Source organism: Anolis carolinensis, chromosome 1, assembly GCF_035594765.1.
Source record: "Anolis carolinensis isolate JA03-04 chromosome 1, rAnoCar3.1.pri, whole genome shotgun sequence".
Lineage (NCBI taxonomy): Eukaryota > Metazoa > Chordata > Lepidosauria > Squamata > Dactyloidae > Anolis > Anolis carolinensis.
Genome location: NC_085841.1, coordinates 276,204,450 through 276,230,730, shown reverse-complemented (window position 1 = coordinate 276,230,730; position 26,281 = coordinate 276,204,450). Strand labels below are relative to the sequence as shown.

Below are 26,281 nucleotides of genomic sequence, written 5' to 3'. Positions count from 1 at the left end.
GAAAGAGGAATGATATGACCACAACTGTTATGTAGATATTAGAAGTAGCAAATTGAAGGTGACTTTTGTACTTTCCTGTGATACTCAGAATTTAAAGGGCTGCAATGCTGGAGTTTAGCGATGCAAATTAAAACATACAAAAAACTGAGATGGAAACTTGCAGGTATATACCCTGGAATATAACAACTACCCTATAGACATGTCAAAATGTGACTCGGGAGCATCCCTTTGTGCTTTAAGAGACAATTGTGGTCTAAATCCAACTCTACTATCAAGAGGATTACATCCACTCAAACAATGGGATTTACATAAATGCTAACTTACATTCAGCAATCAGTTTACCAGGTCTGCTTTATCTGGTACAAATAGTTGTATTTGGGTTTCTTTTCCTCCAACTAGAATGTGTATTACAATAAACCACACAGCTGAGGGGGCCATGTTTAAAATGCATGTTCAGATGATTTCCTGAACAAATACTTAATTTACAAAGTAAGTCATCAGTATATGTTCCCAAACAATTTAAAATAAACAGGAAGAATGAAATACAATACGAAAACAAGCAAAACAAACAATGCAAAGAACCAATAAAAGGCAACATATATTTACTTGTAGCAGTAGTATCTGTTGTGAAACAAATATTTAGAGTGGTTTTTCTCCAAACTGATAAATCCTCCTTCCCCATAATTATTGGGGCTTCATCTGCCATGGTACAGTCAATCACAATGGGGTATGCTGGCATTTTTTTTTTCAAGTCAGATGCGACTTGAGAAACTGCAAGTCACTTCTGGTGTGAGAGAATTGGTCGTCTGTAAGGAGGTTACCCAGGGGATGCCCGGATGTCTGATGTTTTACCATCCTGTGTGAGGCTTCCTTCATGGCCCTGCATGGGAAGCTGGAACTGACATAGGGAGCTCACCTGCTTTCCCCAGATTCAAACTGCTGACCTATCGGTCAGCAGTCCTGCCAGCACAAGGGTTTAACCCATTGCGCCACCAGTGGCGCAATTAAAGGGCTCCACATATTTGGATAGAGCTCTGTGTGTCTAAAGAGTAAGCAATATGACAATGCTAAGAAGGGATATTCACAGGAATGATATGGACAATGAATCAATCAGAAGTGGAAAGGATCCTGAGGCAACTAGTTCAACTTTCTACCATGTGGAAATATGCAACTAAAGAACTATTGGCCACTCAACCTCTCTTTTAGATACCTAATTAAGGTGAAAACATTTTCATGTTCTTACCAAACAAAATGTGCTCTTCTTAGAAAGGTGTTTTGGTTCTCATGCAAGAGCCAGGCTACGATGACAAGTAACTTCTTGCCAAAGTATGACAGGCTGGCAAAACCATTTTATTCTGTTGTTTCTTGAATTGAAACTGGGTTGCTGCTGAGCTGTTTTTAACTGGCTGGGTACTTTTTAAAAATTGATTAGTTTTAATTGTGTTCTAATCTGTTTTAATGTTTCAATCATATTTTATTATTATTATTATTACCCTTGAGCGGCCTTGCATGCCCTTTTTGAAAAAAAGGCAAGATTCAAGTAATACACAATTATGTTGTTGTTCCAACACTGTTACACTGAGTCCCATACCAGGAGAATAGTGGGGAAATAAATCAGTTAAGTAAAGATGGCCATTACTTTGGGCATACACTTGGTGACTGTGTGGTGAATTTGCTTCAGTAGGCCATGCCCACTGCACTCACTCAAAACTGGGACATGGTTTACATTCATTCATCATATGACAAGCCACAAGGTGCATGTTTAGTAGAAGCAGATCAAAATCTTTTCTTTTTTGTCCATAATATCCATATACCCATTACTGTTTGCTACTTCAAGTGATAATCTCCATCACAATGTTGCCGCCAAAATAATCTTGCCCTTTTCCCAGCTGCTGTTTCTTGCTTGTGTGGACTTAGATACCTGCCACCATAAGGCTGTACATGAAAAGTCTTGCTACCGCCAGCCATAGAGGCTGTTTCACAAAGATCCATGATACATCAGAGTCCAGAGCTTTGGTGTGATTCTTGAGTGTAAGAAGCATGCTGAGTTTGTAATTGGGAACATAGGATGATGTGGGTCTGCCACTTCTGCATTATCTTTTTTAAAGATGGCTGAGGTGTTCATCCCACTCCACCATGATGAGGGAGCCCACTCCTAGCATGGAAGAGGCAAGAGAACAGATCAGAAGTCAGATCTGACCATGGTGGTCCACGCCTTAGTTACCTCTAGACTGGATTACTGCAATGCGCTCTACGTGGGGCTGCCTTTGAAGACGGCTCGGAAACTACAACTAGTACAACGATCGGCAGCCAGGTTTCTAACTGGGGCAGATTACAGGACGCGCTCAACGCCGCTGTTTAAAGAGCTCCACTGGCTGCCATTTATTTTCCGAGCCCAATTCAAGGTGCAGGTTATCACCTACAAAGCCCTTAACGGTTTGGGACCCACCTACCTTCGAGACCGCATTTCCCCCTATGAACCCGCACGACCTCTTCGCTCGTCGGGGGAGGCCCTCCTCTCGCTTCCACCAACTTCGCAGTTGCGGTTGGTGGGGACGAGGGAGAGGGCCTTCTCCGCCGTGGCCCCCCGGCTGTGGAACTCGCTCCCCAGGGAGATTAGGCAGGCCCCTACCCTACTCTCATTCAGGAAGAGCCTGAAAACTTGGCTATTCCAGAAGGCCTTCGTTGACTGATCCTTGTGGGATCATGTTATTTACCTATTAAGCAGTAGACCCTCTGGATTGTTTTTAGGATTCATTCAGCACTTTAAGTATTACACCTGCTGCATAATTATCCCTCCCTGATAACTTGATATTACTTTGCACCTTGGCCTGGATCTTTTGACCCAAATCGGGATCTTAATATTATTGTGTATATTGACTTTTATGACTGTTTTTAATCATGTTGAAGTTTTACTGCTCGGTTTAATGTTTTATCTGATTTGTGCTGTCGTGTCTGGGCATGGCCCCATGTAAGCCGCCCCGAGTCCCTCCGGGGAGATGGGGCGGGATATAAGAATAAAATTATTATTATTATTATTATTATTATAAGAGAACAGTTCTTGTCACTTAATAGTATGGGTTTCTAAAAGCATGAAAACTGAAAAAAGAAACACCACAATACAAAATAAATGTTGGCATTTCATCAGACCGGGAAATGGCAATAATATGTGTTGCTAGATTTCAGGGTGGCCCCCAACATTGTGTATTGCCCTTGGCCAGCCCAAGCAATTCAGAAGATAAGAAGATTGATGAATCACTTGCACAGCATCTGAAAAGCTCAGTCTGGGAAATGACTGTGGAAGGTGAGTATTCCGATGATCAATGTTACTGTTGGCCTTCTTCCTAGATTTCTTGTTCTTGTGCTATTTCAGCCAAGCTGCTTTATGATTTGGAATCCTGGCATCAAAGAAAAGGAATATGGACAAATAGGATTTAAGGGAAATTCTAGCTTTAATGTTAATCTTTAAAAGCAGGTTCAGTCTCTTAGGATCTGAAAAAATATATATTAGAGAATCAGTATCAGAGGTGGTGTGGTTGTAATGAAGATAATAATAATAATAATAATAATAATAATAATAATAATTTATTTATTTATTTTTAACCTGCCCTCTCTCCCCAAAGGGAATCAGGGCGGCTCCCAAAAACAAAAAGAGCAAACATTCAATGCCATGTGCTATGACAGAAAAATAGAAATAAAACCAACAAAACAATTAGAAACAAACAGTTAAAATTCTCACCAATATAACAACCTAAGCTAAAGCATATAGTCAATCGACCTCACTAGTAACACCATAATCTGATAAAATCTGTATAAAAGTTTAAGATATATACATATGAAAATGTGGCTCTCCTATCAGTTAATGTAATACGATCACTGTCAGCATTGCTGGACCTGATAAAAGCAATAAAAGCCTAATTATCTTCCTCTGCAATGTGCGAAGGTATATTTTAATTGCTTCTTGAAAAAGAGGAGTGAGGAGGCTGTCCTAATTTCCCTAGGGAGGGAGTTCCAGAGGTAAGGAGTGATCACGGAGAAGACCTCCTCTCTCGTTCCCACCAATACTTGAGACGGAGTGGGACCGAGCGCAGGGCCCCTTCCGCTGACCACAGTGTCCATGTTGGTTTATATGCAGATATACAGTTAGTTAAATAGCCTGGACCCAAACTGTTTAGGGCTAAAGGTAAAAGTACAACCCCATTAAAAGCCCTTTCTGACACATAAATGATAATCCCAAGGCCTGCCAAGGTCTTTGTCTGCAACAGAGTCTCCCAAGGAAGAGAATTCCACAATCTTGAAGACAAAAAGGCTCTCTCCTGTGTTATCTTGTGATGGACAGAAAGGTCTCCCCTCAAGATATGACAACTTGGGCAGGCAGTCTAAGAGCTTTTAATTCACCTAAGCCTTTAAATATTACTGGTCATTGCAGAAGGTCTTCTATGTGAGATTTATTATCTTATTATCACTATTATTTTATGTTTTAAATGTTTTAAGTCAATGTTTTAACTGGATGATTTGTTTCTTTTTCAACCTTTACATTATCTTATATTGTATTATTTCTTTAAACTGTATTTTGTTTTAACTTACACTATGAACAGCTTTGGGTGCCATATTGGGAAGAAAGGCAGGTAATAAATACAATGAATAAAAGCATAGTAATTTACCAACAAGTCCTCCACTAACAAAAGGCACAAACAAATCACACCATTCTCATGACAGATTGAATATCCCTGATCCAGAAATCCAAAATGTTCCAAAATCTGAGAATTTCCACCAGGGTGGCTGAGATAGTGACATCTCTGCTTTCTGATGAATCAAGAAACACATTGTCTCATGCACAAAATTGATAAAAACATTGTGTATAACACTGCCTTTATGTGTATAAGGTATATATGAAATGTAAGTGAATTTGTGTTGTTGAAGGCTTTCATGGCTAGAATCACCGGGTTGCTGTGAGTTTTCTGGGCTGTTATGGCTATGTTCCAGAAGCATTCTCTCCTGATGTTTTGCCCACATCTATGGCAGGTATCCTCAGAGGTTGTGAAGTGATGGAGGCTAGGCAAGTGGGGTTTATATATCTGTGGAATGTTCAGGGTGGGAGAAAAACGTCTTGTCTGCCTGGGGCAAGTGTGAATGTTGCCATTGGTCAGCTTGATTAGCATTGAAAAGCTTGGCAGCTTCAAGGTCTGGCTGTTTCCTGCCTGAGGGAATCCTTTGTTGGGAGGTGTTAGCTGGCTCTGATTGTTTCTTTTCTGGAATTCCCCTGTTTTCTGAACATTGTTCTTTATTTTCTGTCCTGATTTTGGAGATTTTAAAGTTTAGACTTGGGTCATCTCCAAGGCATTGCATTACATATATGCAAAAATGCCAAAATCCCACTCTCCAAATATCTCATATCTAAACGCCATGCCTTCCAAGCATCCTAGACTTGTGTGAGCTTCTTTCTGTGCGGAAGCAGAGTGTGTGGAGGGAAGGAGACAAAGGACGTGTCTACAATTAATGTAGTTTGACACCACGTTAACTGCCATGATGCAATGATGTGGAATCTTGGGAGTTGTAGTTTGGTGAGGTACCAGCACTCTATGGCAGAGAAGGCTACAGACCTTGCAAACATACAACTTTTACGATAAGCCATAATACTGATTCATGGCACTGAAAGTAGTGTCCAACTGCATTCATTCAGCACTGTTGATGCACCCTTCCTCTCAAAGGAAGGCAACGGCAAGCCACCTTTAAAGCAATCTTGCCAAGAAAACCCTGTGATACGTATACCTTAGGGCTGGCATAAACTGGACAACTCTTGAAGTGATAAGGTGGTCCTACAAATTCCAGGTGTAAGCTTGATTTAATCATTTATTGAATCAGAAGCGAAGCTAGGGTACAGTCATAAAGTATTTAAAAACACAAACAAAGTTAAAAACTTGGCATTATACTAAATGTCCTTTGACCAGTAGCTGGCCACTTGGAGTGCCTCCACTCTGCATGTGGCAGGGCTCAGGCTGCATTTAGTAGGTCAGTGGTTCTCAACCTTCCTAATGCTGCGACCCCTTAATACAGTTCCTCGTGTTGTGGTGACCATCAAACATACAATTATTTTTGTTGCTACTGCATAACTCATTTTGCTACTGTTATGAATCATAATGTAAATATCTGATATGCAGGATGTATTTTCATTCACTGGACTAGATTTGGCAACAATACACGGTATGCCCAAATTTGAATACTGGTGGGGTTGGGGGGAATGATTTGGGAGTTATAGTAGCTGGGATTTATAGTTCACCTACAATCAAAGAGCATTTGGAACCCCACCAACAATGTAATTGAACCAAACATACCACACAGAACTCCTATGACCAACAGGAAATGCTGGAAGGGTTTGGTGGGCACTGACCTTGAGTTTGGGAGTTATAGTTCATCTACATTCAGAGTACTGTGGACTCAAATAAAGATGGATCTGGACCAAACTTGGCACAAATACTCAATATACAGAAACTTGAACACTGGTGGAGTTTGGGGAAAATAGACCTTGACACGGGAGTTGTAGTTGCTGGGATGTATAGTTCACCTACAATCAAAGAGCATTTGGGACTCCATCAATAATGTAATTGAACCAAACTTGGCACACAGAATTCCCATGACCAACAGAAAATACTGATCTTTGGTGACCCCTCTGACAACCCTCTTGTGACCTCCCACCAGGAGTCCTGACCCCCAGGTTGAGAAACGCTGTAGTAGGTGGTTTGTGGTTTGCTCATCTCCAGACTCGCATGCCATGGACTCCACTTTATGGCCCCCTTTCTTAAGGTTGGCTCTGCATCTCGTGGTGCTAGGGCAGAGTCTATTCAGTTCCCTGGGCAATATCCTTGCAGACTGCCAATTCTCTCTCACACCAGGAGCGAATTGCAGTTTCTCAAGTCGCTCCTCTCTCACACACACATAAATCTGTGAAAGCATGAGAAGACAGAGTCAAGCCAAGAGGCATGGACCCTGGTCGCCTTATTTGCTTCTTGTGACAGACCCTCATTTTTTTTTTCCTGTGTCAGTAGCGAATTGAGAAACTGCAAAGCTTCTGGTGTGAGAGAATTGGCCGCCTGCAAGGATAATTCCCTAGCGTACGCCTGGATGATTATTTTTTTTTGATGTTTTATCATCCTTGTGGGAGGCTTCTCTCATGTCCCCGCACGGGGAGGTGGAGCTGACAGAGGGCGCTCATCCGCGCTGTCCCCGAGTTGGACTCGAACCGGCAACCTTCAGGTCAGCAACCCAACCTTCAAGTCACCAGTCCTGCCAACACAAGGGTTTAACCCTCTGCGCCACCGGGGGCTCAGACCCTCAGCGACCTGGTGGAAAATAAACTAGAGGAAATGACAGAAGCCAGGAAGCTGAAAATAGTAATAGCAATCATAATAACTGTGAACCTCTACGGTTCCCAAAAGCGTACCTCCCCCACCCCCACCCCCACCCCTCAAATAGGAGCCGGGGCTCGGGCGCGTGGCCCACGGGGGCGCGCGAGCCCCCCAGCACGGCGCGCGGAGCAGGTGGGCCTCTAATTGGCGGGCGGCGCTCGCTCGCTCCCTCCCACTCCCCCCGCCCTCCTCCCCGCAGATCCCCCCCTTTGGTGGAATGATTGGCGAGACTCACCCACACACTCCGGGCCGGCGCCTCCCTTGGATTGGAGGAGAGGCTTGTCAATCTCCGTCCGCGCACACCCGACTCGCCCGCGTGTGTTTCTCTCTTTTTCCTTCCCTTGTGCGGCTGGCGGCGGAGCTGGGCGGCTGCGGAGAAGCTGCGCCGAGGAGGAGGACGAGGAGGAGGAGAGGCAGAGGAGAGGAGGAGGAGAAACTTTTGGCCCCACTTGGAGGCACCTGGCGCCGCCTCGCCTCCCCGCCCCTTTCTCTTTTTTTCTCTGGCCGCAGCTTTGGGGCAACATTCCCGCCGTGGAGCGTGAGGGGGAAAAAAGTTTCAGCTTCCCCTCAGCCGCTTTTGAATTTCGACATTTAAACCCGGAATACCGTCGAGCCTGCTTTCTCCCTGCGTTGGGGCTTGTGAGGGGGCGAGAAGAGATGCGCCTCGTGTGCGGAGCAGGGCGCGTTTTGTATGGCAACTCCTTGACTTGAGGGAGGAGCGCGCATTTCGCTCTGGGCAACGTGTGTGCGGAGGCACATCCCTCCTTTCCCTCCCTCTCCTTCTCTCTCTGGCGGAGTTGGCCGCTCTCTCCCCGCCCGCGCCTCTTTTGGCCGGAGCTCTATGGAGGGAGCGCAGCATGATTTGCACCAGGAAAACCAAAACTTTGGTCTCCACCTGCGTGATCCTGAGCGGCATGACTAACATCATCTGCCTGCTCTACGTGGGCTGGGTCACCAACTACATCGCCTCCGTCTACGTGAAGGTGCAGGAGCCCGGCGCCCAGGCGGCAGTGGCGGCGGCGGAGAGAAAGTTGGAGGAGGACAACAAAGGGGACACGCTGAGGATTATCGAGAGGCTGGACCACCTGGAGAGTGTCATCAAGCAGCACATCCAAGGTAGCGCGCCGCCCGCCTCCGCCTCCGCCCTACCCGCGCTCTAGAGAGGCCGCTTTCCCCGTGGGTCTGCCTGCCCTTCCAGGAAAGGAACAACCCGAGTGGGTGGGAGGGAGGGAGGGGGCAGATCTCTTCAATCGCCCTTTAAAAAAGTATTGCCTCGGTGTTGATTGGAGTCCTGTCCTCCTGTACGAAGGGTGGGATGGGGAAAGTTTGTGAGCACAGGCTGGATGGCCATCTGTCGGGCGTGCTTTAGTTTGTTGTCGAAGGCTTCCATGGCCGGAATAACTGAGTTGCTGTGAGTTTTCCGAGCTGTATGGCCATGTTACAGAAGCCTTCTCTCCAGACATTTCGCCCACATCAATGGCAGGCATCCTCAGAGGTTGTGAGGTCTGTTGGAAACTAGGCAAGTGGGGTTTATTTATTTATTTACAGTATTTATATTCTGCCCTTCTCACGGCGGATCACAATGCATGGCAAACATTCAGTGCTATTAGACATATGACATATAGACAGACACAGAGGTAATTTAACACTTTCCAGCTTCATGAGGGTAGGCTTGATATATATATCTGTGGAAGGTCCAGGGTGAGAGAAAGAACTCTTGTTTGTTGGAGGTAAGTGTGAATCCACAAGCATGTGGGCGATTTCAACAGAAAAGAGGAAACCATGAAAATGAACAAAATCTGACTCCCAGTATTTTCAAACTGTAAAATCAGAACAGTAAATAAAGAACAACACTCTGAAAGCAGAAGAATTCCAGACATCAAACAATCAGGGACAGCTAACACCTCCAAACAAAGGATTCTCCCAGAAGGAAGAAGCCAGGCCTTGAGGCCACAGGGCCATCATATGCTAATCAAAGTGATTAATAACAACATCCACACCTTCCTCCAATAGACAAGAGTTCTTTCTCCCACCCTGGACCTTCCACAGATATATAAACCCCTCTTGTTTAGTTTCCAACATACCTCACAACCTCTGAGGATGCCTGCCACAGATGTGAGTGAAACGTCAGGAGAGAAGGCTTCTGGAAAATGGCCATACATCCTGGAAAACTCACAGCGACACAAAAGTCTGATTGTTGCAATTAAATAATCTTGATTAGTGTTGAAAAATTTTGTAGCTTCAAGGCCTGGCTGATTTCTTCCCGGGGAAAATCCTTTGTTGGGAGGTGTTAGCTGGCCCTGACTGTTTCATGTCAATTTTCAGAGTGTTGTTGTTTATCGCTCTGGTTTTAAGAGATTTTTTAAATACTGGGAGCCAGATTTTGTTTATATTCATGCTTTCCTCCTTTCTGTTGAAATTGTCCACATGCTTGTGGATTTCAACTGCGTCTCTGTGTAGTCTGATATGAGTGGTCCAGCATTTCTGTGTTCTCAAATAATATGCTGTTTCCAGGTTGGTTCATGAAGTGCTCTGCGATGGCAGACTTCTCTGGTTGAAGTTGCACTTCTCTGGCAGTGCCTTTCATGTTCCTTGATTTGTGTCTGGGCAATGCTGCGTTTGGTGGTCCTTATGTAGACTTGTCTACAACTGGACGGCATAGAGTAGACTCCTGCTTTGGTTGTGTGTTCCTGCATGGCAGAGTAATGGGGTGGGACTGGATGGACCTTGAGGTCTCTCCCAACTCGATGATTGTATTCCAGACTTGGGCCAACTTGGGCCCTGCAGGTATTTTGGACTTCCAACTCCCACCGTTCCTAACAGCCTCAGGCCCCTTCCTTTTCCCCGTCAGCCGCTTAAGCGGCTGAGGGGGGAAAGGAAAGGGCCTGAGGCTGTTAGGAACGGTGGGATTTGAAGTCCAAAACACCTGCAGGGCCCAAGTTGGCCCAAGCCTGTTCTATTCTATGATTCGAACCGTGGACTTTGCCTCTTCGGACGCTAAAAAGCCATGAGAAAGTTCTTCCTCCCCCCTTTGGGTGGGGAGAGGCCCTCGCCGACTGGCTACGGGTGGAGGGAGGGGTCGGGCTGCCTTGCTTTCCCTTGTTTTGCTGGCTTTGCAGCCTCAGGCTCTGCATTGCTTCTTCCGACTCGAAGAAGCTCTGCGTGAGCGAGCAAGCGGCAGGCGGGTCCTGGAGGCCAGCGCTGGCGCCTCGGCGTGCGCCCCCGTCTCTCCCCCCCTTTCTTTTCCTCTGAGCAGCGCATTGGAAGCGGCATCTCTGGGCCGAGTGGGTGGGCGCTCTCCTCTCCCCGCGTGTCCCCGGCTCCATGGAAGGGACTTGCTGCCGGAGCTGGTTGTCGACCTTCTTCCTCTGGGTGGAAGCGATGCGGAGGAGCCCTTGCTGCAGGGAGACTAAAGGAGACTCTCCCTGAAGATCCTTTCCTATTCTTTCCCCCTCATCGCCCTTGGGAGTAGAATTGTGCTGTGTTTCCTTCCTCCTCGCTTTCTTTTCTCCCTTTCTTCCTGCTCTCCCAACCGTGGCCTAGTTTTTCAAACTGCTATGGGTATCTCCACCAAGCTGATCTGACTGCCTTTGCGTCTCCTTCTACTCCTCTTTTCATTCTGGTTGGGAAAGGGATCATCTGGGAAGAAAATCCTCCATTGGTTGACAGTCTCTGTGGTGGTATTTTGATTTCTTTTCTGGCCGCTTGTGTCTGGCTGGGAAAGGGAACTCGTGTTTTGAAGGGAGGAGAGTGAAAACCCAATCATTGGACCTGTCCTGTTTCACCCTGGACCAGAATTTTACAAGACTTCTTATGTTCTGAATGAATGCTATACCTATCTCCATCTGTCTTGGAACAGCTTTTCCCCATAGAGATGTTCAATGTGTTGGTGAAGGCTTTCATGGCCGGAATCACTAGGTTGCTGTGAGTTTTCCGGGCTGTATGGCCATGTTCCAGAAGCATTCACTTCTGACGCTTCATCCACATCTATGGCAGGCATCCTCAGAGGTTGTGAGGTGTTGGAAACTACTTAAGTGTGGTTTATATATCTGTGCAATGTCCAGGGTGGGAGAAATAACTCTTGTGTGTTGGAGGCAAGTGTGAATGTTTCAATTGGCCAACTTGATTTTCATTAAATAGTCTGGCAGCTTCAAAGCCTGGCTGTTTCCTGCCTGGGGAGAGCCTTTGTTGGGAAGTGTTAACTGGTCCTGATTGTTTCTTGTATGGAATTCCCATCATCTGAGTGTTGTTATTTAGTTACTGTTCTGATTTTAGATTTTTTTTTAAAAAAATCCAATACCTCACAACCTCTGTGAATGCCTGTCATAGATGTGGGTGAAAAGTCAGGAGAGAATGCTTCTGGAACATGGCCAGATAGCCTGGAAAACTCACAGCAACTCAGCTATATCTTTTGTTTACATTTTTGTATTGACTGGCTGGGGGAACTCTTCCTGCTGGTTTAGTGGTTAAATACTTTCCCCTCCCCGTCCTTTTTCCTCCCTTTGGGCATTTTTTTTTTACAGATGTCCTGTCCTTTTCAATTCCTAGAACTTTTGATGATTAGGTCAATGAGAAAAGACCACTGCAGGTGTTGTATGTTTGTATTCAGGGTTTTGGAAACAGGGTCTATGAAAAGTAAGGGCCATGATGAGCTCTGAAGTTGTAATGTGCTAGTTTAAAATATTTGAAAACAGTGAATGCCTGGTAACTCTGTCAACTACTTAGCCACTTTGGCAGGTATCATTTGTTATACTGTTTTTCAGAGGGGAAAGGTCTAATAAAACAACTTGACTGTTTTGCTACAGCTGCTAAAAAGATTTTCTTTCTGCTAAATCTGTTTTGTCAACAGGGCATGAAAGAATGCTGGAGCCATTAGCATGCACTTATGTGGAACGCTGCTAAATGCACGCAGTTGTATATGTGCGAACTTGACTTCTGTGGATACAATGGTGTCATGACATGTCCCTCCTGATTTGTATGATGCTATGCACTGCATATAAAGGAAATTATACAATGCATATTTTGCTTCTCTCTGCCTTTTTTCATAGGATGAATCTGGGCAGAATAACAAGCGAAATGGTTTCTTTTCAGGAGACAGAGTGATGTCAGTGTCTACCAATACTTAAGTTTCTCAGTAGTATCTAGGTCTGTCTTGAATCCTGGAGTTAATATTTTGAAAGGAGGAATATAAGCTCATTATACTTGCATATTTGGGGCTCACATTTTTTAGAGCTCAGCAGTTCTGGGCATATCAACTCAGAAGTAAATCCCACCAAGTTCAAGGGGACATGCACTCGGCTGAAAAGAGTCACAAAGTTTCCAAGCTGCCAGGAATTTCAGTAGGCTTGAAGATCTCAATGTTCTTGATTTCTTTCTAGTACTTGATCTGACACTCCCTTCTAAGCATTTTAAGAACCACAGTTAAGATCATGGCTTGCAGTATTTTGTTGGTGTTGTTATGCACCTAGAAAGTGTTGAACTCAAATGTTGTAAAAATGAGGGCAGGATTCAAAAGAACTCTGTCAGTGCTCTTATAGGCTACAGTATGCAACTTATCCTTATAAGGCTATTCTGAAAATAAACAACATGTAGAACAGTCCAATATACCTTATTGGGACTTAGTTCTAAACAAGAATGCAGAGAGAAGGTATAGATGGCTATCCTTGGCCTGTGACTCTAACGCTGTTTTCACTGGTGAACAGACCGGGGTGAATTACAATCCAGAAACTTGATATGAATAAGCAGTGCCCGATTCTGACATTCACTTTCAGGACTGCAGTTCAAGCTTACCCATTCATCAATGAAAGATTTAGCCAAAAGCAACCTTGCTGGTGAGGTCACAGCAGGGCACCCAGGCATATGACCAGTAAGCCTTCTAGTTAGCAACACACTGGTGAGCCTATTGGATGTGTGGACTCTGGATCAGGCTAGAGCCAGCACGATTCAGCCATCTACATCTTAAAAACCCTGGGACCACTCTGGATTCTCCGAATTAAATTCTGCTTCTCCTTGTACCAGATTGACAGCTAGAAGCAACACTTCTGCAGCAAAACCAGTTGTATGTCATGTGGACTCCTTATAGTAGTTGCAAGCTGAATCCACTCTATTTACAAACATGCCCTTAGGCTTTGGTCTCCCCATCCTGGAGAACATTATAGAGAGTTGGAAGACTGGCTCACCATCCAAGTAAGAACAGTGTTATCAGGTCTGTAAAGCATGGATATTGAGAAGTTGAAGCTGTGATACAGTAACACTTCTGTAGCAGCAAGCAAATTTGTAACTGGTTTGTACTGTGATTTTATTCTGCCCACTTTTGAGGTTATGGAGATAATTACTGAACTGACTGGGAAACACTTTGAGCACTCACTTAACCACTAGGTGGTATTAAGGATTCCTTTTATTCTCTATGTGAAAAGTTAAGAACCTGTTGACTTAGATATATTTTCTCCTTTGTAGACCACAAAAAGGGAGAATACAGTAAAGAGCTAAGGGACTTGCAGGGTGAGATAATCAAAGCTTTTTAGCAGACTTTGTGGAGGCATCCAAAGTGGAGTAAAACATAAAAGCTGACTGTTTAAATCCCCAGTATGTTTTGCCAAACTAAAAAGTGAATAAATGAAGGAAAATGTATCTGGCAGGCACTCTCAAGAATATCAAACAGGAACACAACGTTAGTTTGGTATGAAATTGCATCTGCTAGACTTTGAATGGCTACACACTAAAGCTGAATAGTTGCCAAACTTCAGAATGTTCTCAAGGTAATTGAAAAGAGTATGCCAGACTGACATATCTTGACCTGAGACAGAAATTCAATAGCAGTAGTACCCAGAAGAAACTAGAAAGCTGACCTGGCTCCAACCACAATAGACTACCTTAATTCTGTGGGCAAAGAAAGGGCACCTGCAATGTTGAATTCCAAAAACAGGGGTGTGTGGGTACAGATAAGAGGAAGCAGAAGTTTGTGTTTTTAGGATAAAATACAATTTGTGAACAGCAGGTGGCAAAAATGTAATAGGGAAATAGTCATTTTTATTGGCAACAAACAGGCAATACCAATGGTTACGAATAGATAATAATTTAATGTTTTTGAAAAGCTATGGTCGATAATTCTATAAAAGTTAAAGTTTTCAAGTGATCACACTGTGTTATGTAGATTGTGGGCGGTGGGAAACCAAGGCTGAGAACCAGTACAGAATACTTGATAATCTTGATAAGTTATAGATGTATGTCAAATTATATATACAAAATATGGCCATATCATGTTCTTATAGACATGTTTGCAATGCATGTATTTAGAAATAAGGATTTTAATTCCAATTTGAATAAAATACATTCATGGGAAACAAAATAAACTTGTCTTCTGTCAGTGGGATGCTAGCAAAGTACCTCCGATAATTTGAATTCCCACCATGAAATAATGACACTAGACCCAAGAATTATGGAGAAATAAAAGGCCATTTATTGACATAACTAATGAGAAATTCTGGACAGCTAAATAATCTGGGGGGAGCAATGTGATATGGGCAGTGGCGAAGGACCAGGTATAACCTGTGATTACCTCCTAAGCCAACCATTGGATGAAACACCTGATCCATCGTGATGGTTTGCTGCTCCTGCCCAGTCATTTTAGAAGGTCAAAGTAGGGGTCCCTTTCCCTAGCACCAGAACTGTACAGGAGAAAGCAAACAACCCCCCTCACCCAGGCTAACACCAATGGTGGATTTTTAAAGTGTGAGCTTGAGCTATCCGATAGCGGTGTTGTAAAAGATACTGCTCTCTAGGGGCTCATAATGTTCCACATAATGGCAGTCAATAAGCCATGATGGATCTTATCTTGAAAACCTCTGAATCTAAATAGATGATCCTATAATGATAGTGGCAAAACAGTGCTTCTGAAGCCAGATAAGGTGCTCTTACATGGTTTGAACTGTCATTTGTTTCTAGATCACCTCACAAGCTCTTTTAAGTCAGTTTATTTAAAACATGTTTTGCATCTTCACTTATTAGGCTAAAGGTATTACTTAGACCCCTTCTACACCGTCCTTATATCCCAGGATATGATCCTAGATTATCTGCTTATCCCAGATTATATGCCAGTGGAAACTCATATAATCCAGTTCAAGACAGATAACCTGGGATCAGATCCTGAGATATAAGGACAGTGAAAAAGGGACTTTAGTTAATGAAGTATTCCTGGCCTTTAACAACAATATTGGTATCTTAAGTGGAAAGAACAAGGAATAATAGGGATAATTTCCTACAACACCCACACAAAAATGAAAAGTGGTTTAGCATGTGTCAGAACTAATATGATGTCCATGTGAAATGAAACAACCAGGTTAGGTAAGCCTTACTTAAGTAAACGCAAACATTTTGAATCTTCTGAAGACCATTTGATTTTTTTTGACCAAAATGCATTGTGGGATGATTTTTCTTCTTTCAACATCCCAATTTTCCCTATAGGAGTTCACTTTAATGGCCTTCCTGAAATATTTGGGCAAAATCAAGCTATTTCCAATTGGAGTAGAAATATTCAATCAACAAGAGCTCTTTAAATTAACATTTATGTGCATTCTATTGATTGAGTCTGCTGTAATTGGGAATCACAGTTTGATTTAAGTTTCTGATTCCAGAAATGGATGAAGGTAAGGGCATGTATGTTGGATACAGTAAAATATCAAATGTCTCTAAATTAGTGAGCTAAACTCTACCAAACCTGTACAAATAAGAACATTTTGGAACTATGATATATTTTTAAAATGGCTTACATGTAAATAGCAGTGAGATAATGAATAGCACTTTGACACACCTAAACAGTAAATGTTGCTTTATTCTTTGGCAGTCATAATAACTAAACAAAAACACCATCACATGAAACAGTAACATCCATGTCCTGTAGACATTGTAATCAAATGAGCAGTATTGATTTTTTGTATACAGTATTAATGGAAATAAATGTTGCAAGTCATTTATTTTCATAAATGTCTGTCAGGGGTGCCTCAATTGTGCTTTTCCTACATGGTAGGGGGTTGGACTAGATGGCCCATGTGGTCTCTTCCAACTCTATTATCTTATGATTCTATCATTCTAAGCCAGCTCTAGGTGTTATACAAGGGACTTGTCATGTCCCTTGTATAAAATGAATGTGTCAAACTTGACTTTTTGCGGCATTAGATTTTATTTTCAAACCATATACTGTACTTCAAAGAGTCAAGATTATTTAATTAATACAGCATTAAATTAAATGTCAGTATAAATGAAATGTCAGTTTGTTGCATCCATAAGTTCAACAAGCCACAGCTCAAAAATATTTGGGAAAAAAACCAAAAGCAAACCTAGATTATGCTGATGTGCATCCTCAGATTATCTCTGGCACTTACTTGAGCTATTCATCATTTTATATAAAGGACATTGTTATATTATGGCAATGTATATAATGGGACTTGATCACCCACAGATTTCTATACCCATTGGAGGGGGTGGTGGTGGTCTTGTAATGAAATGCCAACAGATATCAGGTACCCACTGTAATTTTCAATGGTGAACTGGGAAATACTTCATAATGTCTACATGTCATGGTAATGTTTACAAAGAAGAAACATCATTAAAAATAAGGATAGCAAAGTTCTTATGGGTCAGGAAGGAAGCCTTGAGAACAGTCTTCCCTGCTGTGGAAGCCCAATTGTGGAATATTATTCCCTTAGGGGATTGCCACCAACAGTGGTTTAATTATGCTACCAAGTAAAAACATTGCTCTTTATAGAAGGCTTTTGGGAGAGGGCTAAGTGATTTCATCAATATCAGTACAGTAGAGTCTCACTTATCCAAGCTAAACAGGCCGGCAGAAGCTTGGATAAGCGAATATCTTGGATAATAAGGAGGGATTAAGGAAAAGCCTATTAAACTTCAAATTAGGTTATTATTTTACAAATTAAGTGCCAAAACATCATGTTATACAACAAATTTGACTGAAAAAGTAGTTTAATACGCAGAAATGTTATGTTGTAATTACTGTATTTACGAATTTAGCACCAAAATATCATGATATATTGAAAACATTGACTACAAAAATGGCTTGTATAATCCAGAAGCTTGGATAAGCGAGGCTTGGATAAGTGAGACTCTACTGTATCTGATTTTTTTTAATCTTTGGAAGCTTCAAAAAATCCGAGTTCTGGAAAGCATGTTGATGTCTGTTACAAGATCTGCTGAAATGGCTGCACATTTATAATAGACTTTTGGATATAGTAGAAGCTCTTTGTCCTTACCTTCAAAGATTCTCATGGCCTTGCCCCTGCGTATCATCTCTACTCTTATATTTCAGATGGTCCAACCCTACCTGTGATCTTTAAAAGTCTCATGCAGTGGTGGTGTCTTTCCCCCTTTTATCTTGCCATTCTGTATACTTGGAACTACATCCCAGAGCACCACTGTGTTACAAAACTCCTATTCCTTTTCAAAACCCACTTTCCATCGGGCTCTGGCATAATCAACTCATTTCTGTGGCCTCGTGTCCTGAGCTTGTAACTGAAGCAATTATCTCTTGCTATCCTATCCCTGTCTCTTCTTATTTCTTATTTCTGTTATTTCTGTTATTTTTTAGTTATATACTTTATCAGTGTATCATGATTTTCTTTCACTCTGTCTTCTGTCTCTAAATAAATATTTCAGTCAAACAGTTTCTGAAGTACACATGTAGTGAATAGCATTGCTTGCAGTTTAAATAGATACCCCCCTCACATAAGGTAGGGTAAAGGTTTCCCCTGACATTAAGTCTAGTCGTGACTGACTCTGGGGGTTGGTGCTCATCTCCATTTCTAAGCCGAAGAGCCAGCATTGTCCATAGACACCTCCAAGGTCATGTGGCCGGCATAACTGCATGGAGCGCCGTTACCTTCCCGCCAGAGCGGTACCTATTGATCTACTCAAATTTGCATGATTTCGAACTGCTAGGTTGGCAGGAGCTGGGGCTCATTCTGCTCCCGGGATTTGAATCTGAGACCTTTTGGTCCGCAAGTTCAGCAGCTCGGTGCTTTAACACACTGTGCCACCAGGGGCCCCTCACATATATCAACAATAAATAATCAGGTTTTTGCTGTAATAATCAATAATCATCTTTTTGCTGTATGAACCGGAAAACTGTTCCATGATTGTTGCAAATTGTCTCATTGTATTTAATTTTTCTGTTCTCCATTCTCATACATTTTTAGCCTAACAGAGCTGACATAAAATGTGATCTGGGCAAAGGTTCAAGAGTCTGATTTCAATGGGGAAACAAAAAAAAAATGCTTACATCTTTTCCACTGAAATATTGTGTTTCAAATACAAATTTTTGCATGACACATTGCCTTCCATCATGAAATCTTAACTTTAACATGAACATGTAAAAACATGAATACAGTGGAATATAACTATTTAGTATATTTGTGAAGTAAAATGCATTAACTGTAATTCAGATCTTTCTAGCATTAGTGATAGAGATACAAGCTGCAACATGTTTGGGAAATTACCTGTTTCTGAGTTGGAAAACTGGGGCAAAGGTGTGATTTTTAAAAGCTGTATTGTTTTATCTTTAAAATATTTTAGAGGAGAATTTTTGTGGTGAGTTTCCTCTCAAGTTACCAGCGTTTCCATGATGGAAACATGGATGAAAATAGCAGTTCCACTCCCAGCTGTTCCTCCATGCTCATTCTTTTCAGTTTTTTACACGAACCTCTCTCTCGAAAACCACTTCAAAATTCTGCATGTACTTTGTAATGACATATGAAACTGGTCTTGTTAGAACATGACAGCTTAAAGCCTATTAAAGTGCCAAATTCAAAATTCTGAAAAGTTTGCTAGTAAACGTTGACTCTTTATATATTAGAAATGTTCTTTCCTTGCCATGGAAACTGTCAGGAAAATAAATCCATTGGGAGATTCTCCCTATTTGTCCCAATAATCTTTCTGTAGCTCATGGTTCTTGTTCCACTAAACTCCATTATTATTGCGGGTGGGGCATTTATGTAGCAACTTGGCCAGTATTTGTTGGTTTTAAAGTCCTGCCTTAAGAGCAGGCAAATACTATTATGATTTTAATTTTATTTTTCTATACTTCATAGGCTTTGAGTTTTTAAAATGTTTTAAAGATTATTGGGCTTCTGTTGTCCAGTACTGTTTTTAATCTTGGATTTATTCTTTGTCTACCTTTACTTTGTTTAAAGTGACCATAAAATGTTACATTTTATATTCCATGGCCTTCACTTTTTTTACTTGTTCAAAGAGATTTAATTTTTTACTATTGCAGATTACTAAATTAATATGAGTGAGACAAGAATGAAATGTCCTTGGTCAGTAGGCAAACCATGTTTGGTTTCACAGTTTCAGCCTGTTGAAGTAAACTTCTCTTGAAGGACTGACAGCTTAGCTTGGCAGTGCTCTTAGACTGAGCATAGTTTCAATTTTGAGAAGCACCTATGCCCATCACTCACTCCCTTTTCAGGGAAGATATATTTTTGTCCACAGTAATCTGTGCCATAATTTGTTTTTGAGATTACTGCAATCCATATTATATGGGACTGATAATGAAAAAATAATATTAAGAAATCAGAGCTAGATGCAACTGCTAAATTGTTGTCTGACATGTACTTTTTAGACTCTAGGATGCCTGTCCAATACCAACTAATTATGCTGATTTCCAATTTGTGCCTGAGCTTATTTCAACATGCTCTTTTAAAGATGAATGTGTACATAGGACCAGTACATCTGAAACATTTCCTCTTCTCATCTGGCTCCAAAATTGTGCTCATTAGAAACCATGTTTTATATCTCACTATCTTTAATTTTTTAAAAATAAAAAAATGGAAACAGAATAATATTAGATTCAGTTACCATTTCATAATATAAACAGAATGCTATTCTCTTAATTTTCTTAACATCGCCGATTCCACATTTATCTCCCACCTGTGTCTATCAATATTTCTCCCCTCCCTCCTCCTTCCCCCCCCCCCACCCTCAGAGAACAGTACTTTCCTTCATTCAAATATTATTTTAGTTGATCAATCGAGGTGAGAGTATGGTTCCGTTCTTTGTATTTTCCTTTTCATTTTGCGCTATCTATCAGTCTTCTCAATTTCAAATCCTGGTTCTTCTTGATTCAGCCCAATTTGTATTTGATTCTCTTTTCAAGAGTGTAATTCTTATATCCCACTATCAATAGAATTTTGGCAAGTCTCTGCTTCAGACAAGGCCTTTTCTATAGAAGCTCATTTGCTGTGGATCTCTTTTCTTAGTAAGTTAAAGGTTTTCCCTGACATTAAGTCTAGTCATGTCTGACTCTGGGGGTTGGTTCTCATCTCCATTTGTAAGCCGAAGAGCCAGTGTTGTCCGTAGACACCTCCGTCATGTGGCCAGCATGACTGCATGGAGCACTATTACCTTCTGGCCAGAGCGGTACCTATAGATCTACTCACATTTGCATGTTTTTGAACTACTAGGTTGGCAGAAGCTGGGGTTAACAGTGGGAGCTCACCCCACTCCCTGGATTCGAACCACCAACCTTTCAGTCAGCAAGTTCAGCAGCTCAGCGGATTGGGTTTAATCCGCTGTGCTATCAGAGGCTCTTTTGTTAGGAAAGTGAAATTGACTCCATCTTTCCCTTGCTGATGGTTCACATACTTATGTACATCCCATTGATTCACTGGGTGTATTCTACTTCAGGATAACAATTGAATTTAGGCCAGTGTACTTGGAAGAGTATAGTAGCAACATTATTCACACAGTCTAATTAATTGATAAGGCTGACAACTGTTTGGAAAACAATCATTACTAGCCTAACCAGCTCATGTTTTTTTTTTTTTAAAAAAATAATCGCTTTGATATTCAAAAGTCAGCAGGTCAGTCTTTCCATGCACATTAAACGTTATCACACACTAATTGCTGCAGATCAAACCGCTGTTCAGCAGAATGCTAGAAAGGATGGTTCAGAAGTTGCCAGTATTAAAATCACCACCACCTCCTCCTCCTCCTCCTCCTCCTCCTCCTCCTCCTCCTCCTCCTCCTCCTTCCTCATTGTGCTGACAAAAGACTTCTGGATCAAGGAGCATTCTGTCAGTGAAGTGACACCAATTGGATGCACACCAGTATATGTATAACATGTCATCATTGGCATGTCTGTCAGAGACAAAGCTGTAGGATTCTGATAGTTCTGTATCTGAAATTAGGTGTGCATAATAAGGGTACCCTGTTGGTTTGGTTTTAAAATGAATCATTGAATTTTACTAAATTAAAACATGTACAGTATATATAAAACCTGCTGTACCATCTTTAAACAGTAGACCTTCTCAATCAAGGCATAGCATTATGGTCAACTTAGAAGCTTAGGAGAGTAGTCCAGGGGACAGCTTACATGGCCTCCTCTTACCTCTGTGATGGAAGTGTTCTCACTTCATGGTAGTGGTTCTCAATGTTTTGGCCTTCAACTCCCAGAAATCCTAACAGCTGGTAAACTGGGAGTTGTAGGCCAAACCACTTGGGGACCCAGTGGTTAAAAAACCACTGCTTTATGGGGATAGGCACTTTAGGAGGCTATACGGGTCCCAGAACACATGTACTATTTCACATACAGTGTCATAAATTATGCTACTGTGATAGTTGCAAATGTTTTAAGATTTCAATGTATTCAGTTAAGTGATGTTCTAATTATTGTGAAGTCAATCTCTATAGAACTTTACAGCGCATCTTCTGATGCAAGAACTTGGCCAATAGAGTGAGTGGGTTTTGGTGCAAAGACAGGAAAAGCCCAAAGGTCTGAAGCAGTCTCAGAGAGTGTAAGCAATGAAGGGTGAAGGGGAAAAGAAATTTTTTTAAAGAAAAAGCTTCTAAGATAAGGATTTAAATGTTTACAGATTATTATGGTGGTGCTTCTATCTATCTATCTAGCTAGCTAGCTATCTAATTACTAATTTTAAAGTGCAGGGAATTTTAAACTTGCTTTTGTAAAGATTACTATAGTTAAATTTCCTAATAACCAGACTTTCTTCCAATTCTCTGTGTTATAATAGGTTTATCTTCATCTGATATATCATTGTGGGACATGGATAATTTCTTAGTTGTTATGAATAATGTTCTTGATAAAAATAGTGAATTATAACAAGCATGATGAGTTTGGCTTGAAAATCTGTCTAAGTTGGTCTTTAAGAAAAAGGCCCAGGAGAAGATAGGGAGAGATAAAAGAATGTTGCAGGGCACTGAAAGTCATTTTCTGTTTTTTTTTAAAAAAGGTCAGGATTCTGGGCCTAATGGCAAAGGAATGGCTTATACCATTTAATTTTTGACTTAAACAACTTGAAGGGTTTTCAGTGTAGCCATGTGGGAGAAAATGAATTATTTAATTTGAAACAGTGTCTTCTCTTTTCAGAGATTTCCTGTGCATCAGCCCGGGCTGTGGCGCAGGTTGATAAGCAGCCAGCTGCAGCCAGCTGCAACAAATCACTCTGACCAAGAGGTCATGAGTTCGAGGCCAGTTCGGAGCTGCAGTTTGTTCTTTGTTAAGGCATTGAATGTTTGCCTTATATGTGTAATGTGATCCGCCCTGAGTCCCCTTCGGGGTGAGAAGGGCGGAATATAAAAACTGTAAATAAAATAAATAATAAATGTTTAATTAACCATTTAGCTGCTCAACTTGTTATACATCTTGAAGTAACATCATGCTTACATATTATTCGTTCATGTAATCCAAGAGCTGAAACACACCTAGGCCCCAGTCCAATGTTCAAGTTCCCAAATTGAGTAGAACTTTTGAATCAAGGGAACTGATGTAATTCAGCAATTAATAAAACAGGTCTACTCTATCTGGCATTGGTAATTTGTTTTAGGCCATAAATGCATGTTGCTCTGTGACTGTTGACTTGTCTGTTTCCTCTAGGGACAGATGACTGTATAAACAGCTTAGGTCAAGGAAATTATTCATTACAAGTACTCTGTGAATCACTTGTGTCCTGAGATAGTGATCAAAGACTCCTATATCCATGGATACAAACTCTGTTATTTCATGATATCATAGGTAAACTCAGGATTGTTTTCATGCTTTAGTTAATTCCACTAATATTTATAAATGAGATCATCTATTTTGTCTAGACTGGTGTGTGCACAGCATGTTTTACAAGTCAGCACATTAATAGTAGGGATGTTCTTTGCTTATTTATCTTCCATGAAAATGTGGGATCCACTCATATGGTTTAATTAATTTCTTAGAGCTTTTGTTATGAGAATGATTGTTACAACTAGAATTTAGGAATTTGTTTTTTTTCTTTTTTGGACTATAACTCCCAAAATTCCTCTCATCGGGCATGGCTACCCAGTTCAGTTCACTTCAGTGACAGAAAACATTAGTTCCATGGAGAAGGTGTCCCCTTCAGTTCTTGATTTGTAATGAAGGAAAAATAAGCTTTATTTGACACATTTTAGCCAACCACTATGATGGCACATAGTGAAAAGTAAGGAACAATCCCAGCTCCAAGTTCAGGGCTCATCTCATCAGTGCTAACCTGAAGGATATTGCAATCCTAGTTTTGTTCCTGTTCAGCTCCAAAACCAAGAAGAAAAAGAACCTCTGTGCTGCCCTTTGAGGCTCTTCAAACAATTTTGTACATAACTCCTTGGCAATGGCTTTTCTTCTCCCCATGTCCAAGCTGGGACTTATCATGGTAGCTAGCAGTGGCAGGCGTGCTTAGTATGCTGAATGAGTTTGTTTTTAAAGTACATTTTCAATTCATCAGCACTGATAGCGAAACTAGACTTTTTAACTTAGTACTGCATATGGACAGGGATCAGCCCCCCCCCCCCCCCACAGAGAAGCACAGTATTCTGCTCTTTTTTCCTTACTGCCTGAAAAGCCAATGGGATGCTACCAAATAAATTCTCCTCAGTCAAGTGTTATTTTGCTGACCATATCATGCATCAAGAGCGTGATAGAGGCAGCTCCACAAGAGACTGCTATACAATAGAACTATCATAGAGGTGTGATTCTGCTGTGGATGGAACCAGATTTGACAAAATGTAAGCAAATTATGAAAGTCATTACAAAATCTGGTGAAAAAAAGTATTACATTCTAGGTGCTGGTGTGCCCCAAAGCTATGGTGATAAAAGAAGAACTGGATAAAGTAGGTATTACCTGCAGTAACAAAGTGAATCCAAAGCAAGTAGACATATCTTCCTGCATGTAATCCTGCTGGGCCACAGATCATATAATTGGTCCCAATATTGTACTATTGCTACGAGGTTATGAAGACTGAAATGTGGCAGTAGTCATTTTAATGTTTTATTTTTTTACCATTTTCACATTGCTTTATGAAATAATTGTTTGATTAAAGCCTGCTTGCCAACTGCAGAAAAATCTATTTCCTACTACACAAACTGCATCCAGCTGTGCATTAGAATAATCCCACAGGGAATTTGGAAGAGGAACACTCTGGGGGAAGTGATTGTGCCTCCAGCCATTCCAAAAAAAATCTTCCTACTGTTTTGGAATTCCATGGAAGATATCCAGGGATTTCTCAGCACTTGAGTGAAGACACAGAGATATATTGCCTCACATTTTAATGCTGCTGATTTTCATTTGTTGCTGTGTTTGATAATTTGTTTGCGATATTTACCAAGGTTGTGTTGTTTTTATGTTGCTGTCCATAATTAAAGAAATAGTGCACTGTTTGGTTACATGATTGTTACATAATGTGTCAAACAATTCACATGGCATATGAAATAGTTATAAATCAATATATTTTTGTCTACTTAAACAAAGAAAATGCATATAATTCCTTGCAATTTCTCTTCATTGTATTGATTAAAACTTTCATGCTTTGCATGAAGCCATCACATAGCAAACCATCTGCTAAATGCATGATTTGCATATTTTTGATAATCAACTCAATTTTTTCTTTAAATGTGCCCAGCAAAATTTATGTATTACATGTGCTTCAAATAGAAATAATTTCTTCATTGTGAAAAGATGATTGAGGGAACATAATGTGTTTTAAGCTGTAGCTACTACTATTGTGACAGAAAAATAAGTACATCTATGAATGTTGGGGGAAAGGGTTACTATTAAGCCTGGTCAAAATGCAATCAGTATATGCTTGACTGGACTTTAATCTGTGTATCATGGAGTGGCACAAATGCTTCATCCTGCCAGGTGATGGCTGCTGGGTAGGAAATCTCTCCCCCCCCCCTCCACATAACCCCATTTCCCTGGCAGTTCAAGCCTATGAACAAAAGAGCAAGGACATGCTGAATGATCATGTCTTTAGTGCTATGTAGCTTGCGCTTCTATGAAGGAAAAGACTCAATGATGGAGCAATTACTTTGGCTGTGTAATATCTATGGTTTCCTGGCTTGCCAGAATGAGAACTGGCAATGACTGTACTTTTAATGGTTGTGTAGAAGAGGTACATTCAGCAGGTATTGCTTGTCACATAGTCTGGAGCAAGCAACATCTGCCAAAATTCCCTTTTCTGCACAATTATTAAAGGAATAGCAGTCATCTCTTGTTTTAGCTCCTGCAACCCTTCAAGAGCGAAAACTAGGCAGACCTAAGGAAAACCCTTGGAAACATTGCATCGATCCCTTGGTTTTCTTTAGCTGCTTGCGTATTGGTGTCATTCGTTGAAGGCCTGCTTACACAGCCAGGTTTTGAGCTGCTTCCTGAAGGGCAGGAGGGAGGGGGCCAATCTAATCTCCCCAGCGAGATTAGATCGGCCTCCTCCCTCCTGGCCTTCAGGAAGCAGCTCAAAACTTGGCTGTGTAAGTGGGCATTCGACGAATGACACCAATACGCAAGCAGCTAAAGAAAACCATGGGATCGATGCAATGTAAATGTCTTAATGCTTAATGTTTAAAT

The 26,281-nt window shown here is 41.4% G+C and overlaps 1 protein-coding gene and 1 long non-coding RNA gene across 4 annotated transcripts in view; one reads left to right on the top strand and one right to left on the bottom strand.

The window, feature by feature from the left end:
- The window catches only part of LOC134295392 (uncharacterized), a 144,442-nt gene extending 136,667 nt beyond the window's left edge, over nucleotides 1–7,775 (bottom strand). The window contains exon 1 of the long non-coding RNA XR_010001944.1: nucleotides 7,642–7,775. This is a non-coding gene — a long non-coding RNA (uncharacterized LOC134295392). The remainder of the gene's footprint in view (nucleotides 1–7,641) is intronic.
- A 488-nt stretch (nucleotides 7,776–8,263) lies between these two features.
- galnt18 (polypeptide N-acetylgalactosaminyltransferase 18) overlaps nucleotides 8,264–26,281 on the top strand; it is a 462,670-nt gene continuing 444,652 nt past the window's right edge. For all 3 annotated transcript variants that reach the window (XM_062967703.1, XM_062967704.1, XM_062967701.1), the window contains exon 1: nucleotides 8,264–8,522. In XM_062967703.1, the coding sequence (XP_062823773.1) occupies nucleotides 8,264–8,522 (259 nt within the window). The remainder of the gene's footprint in view (nucleotides 8,523–26,281) is intronic.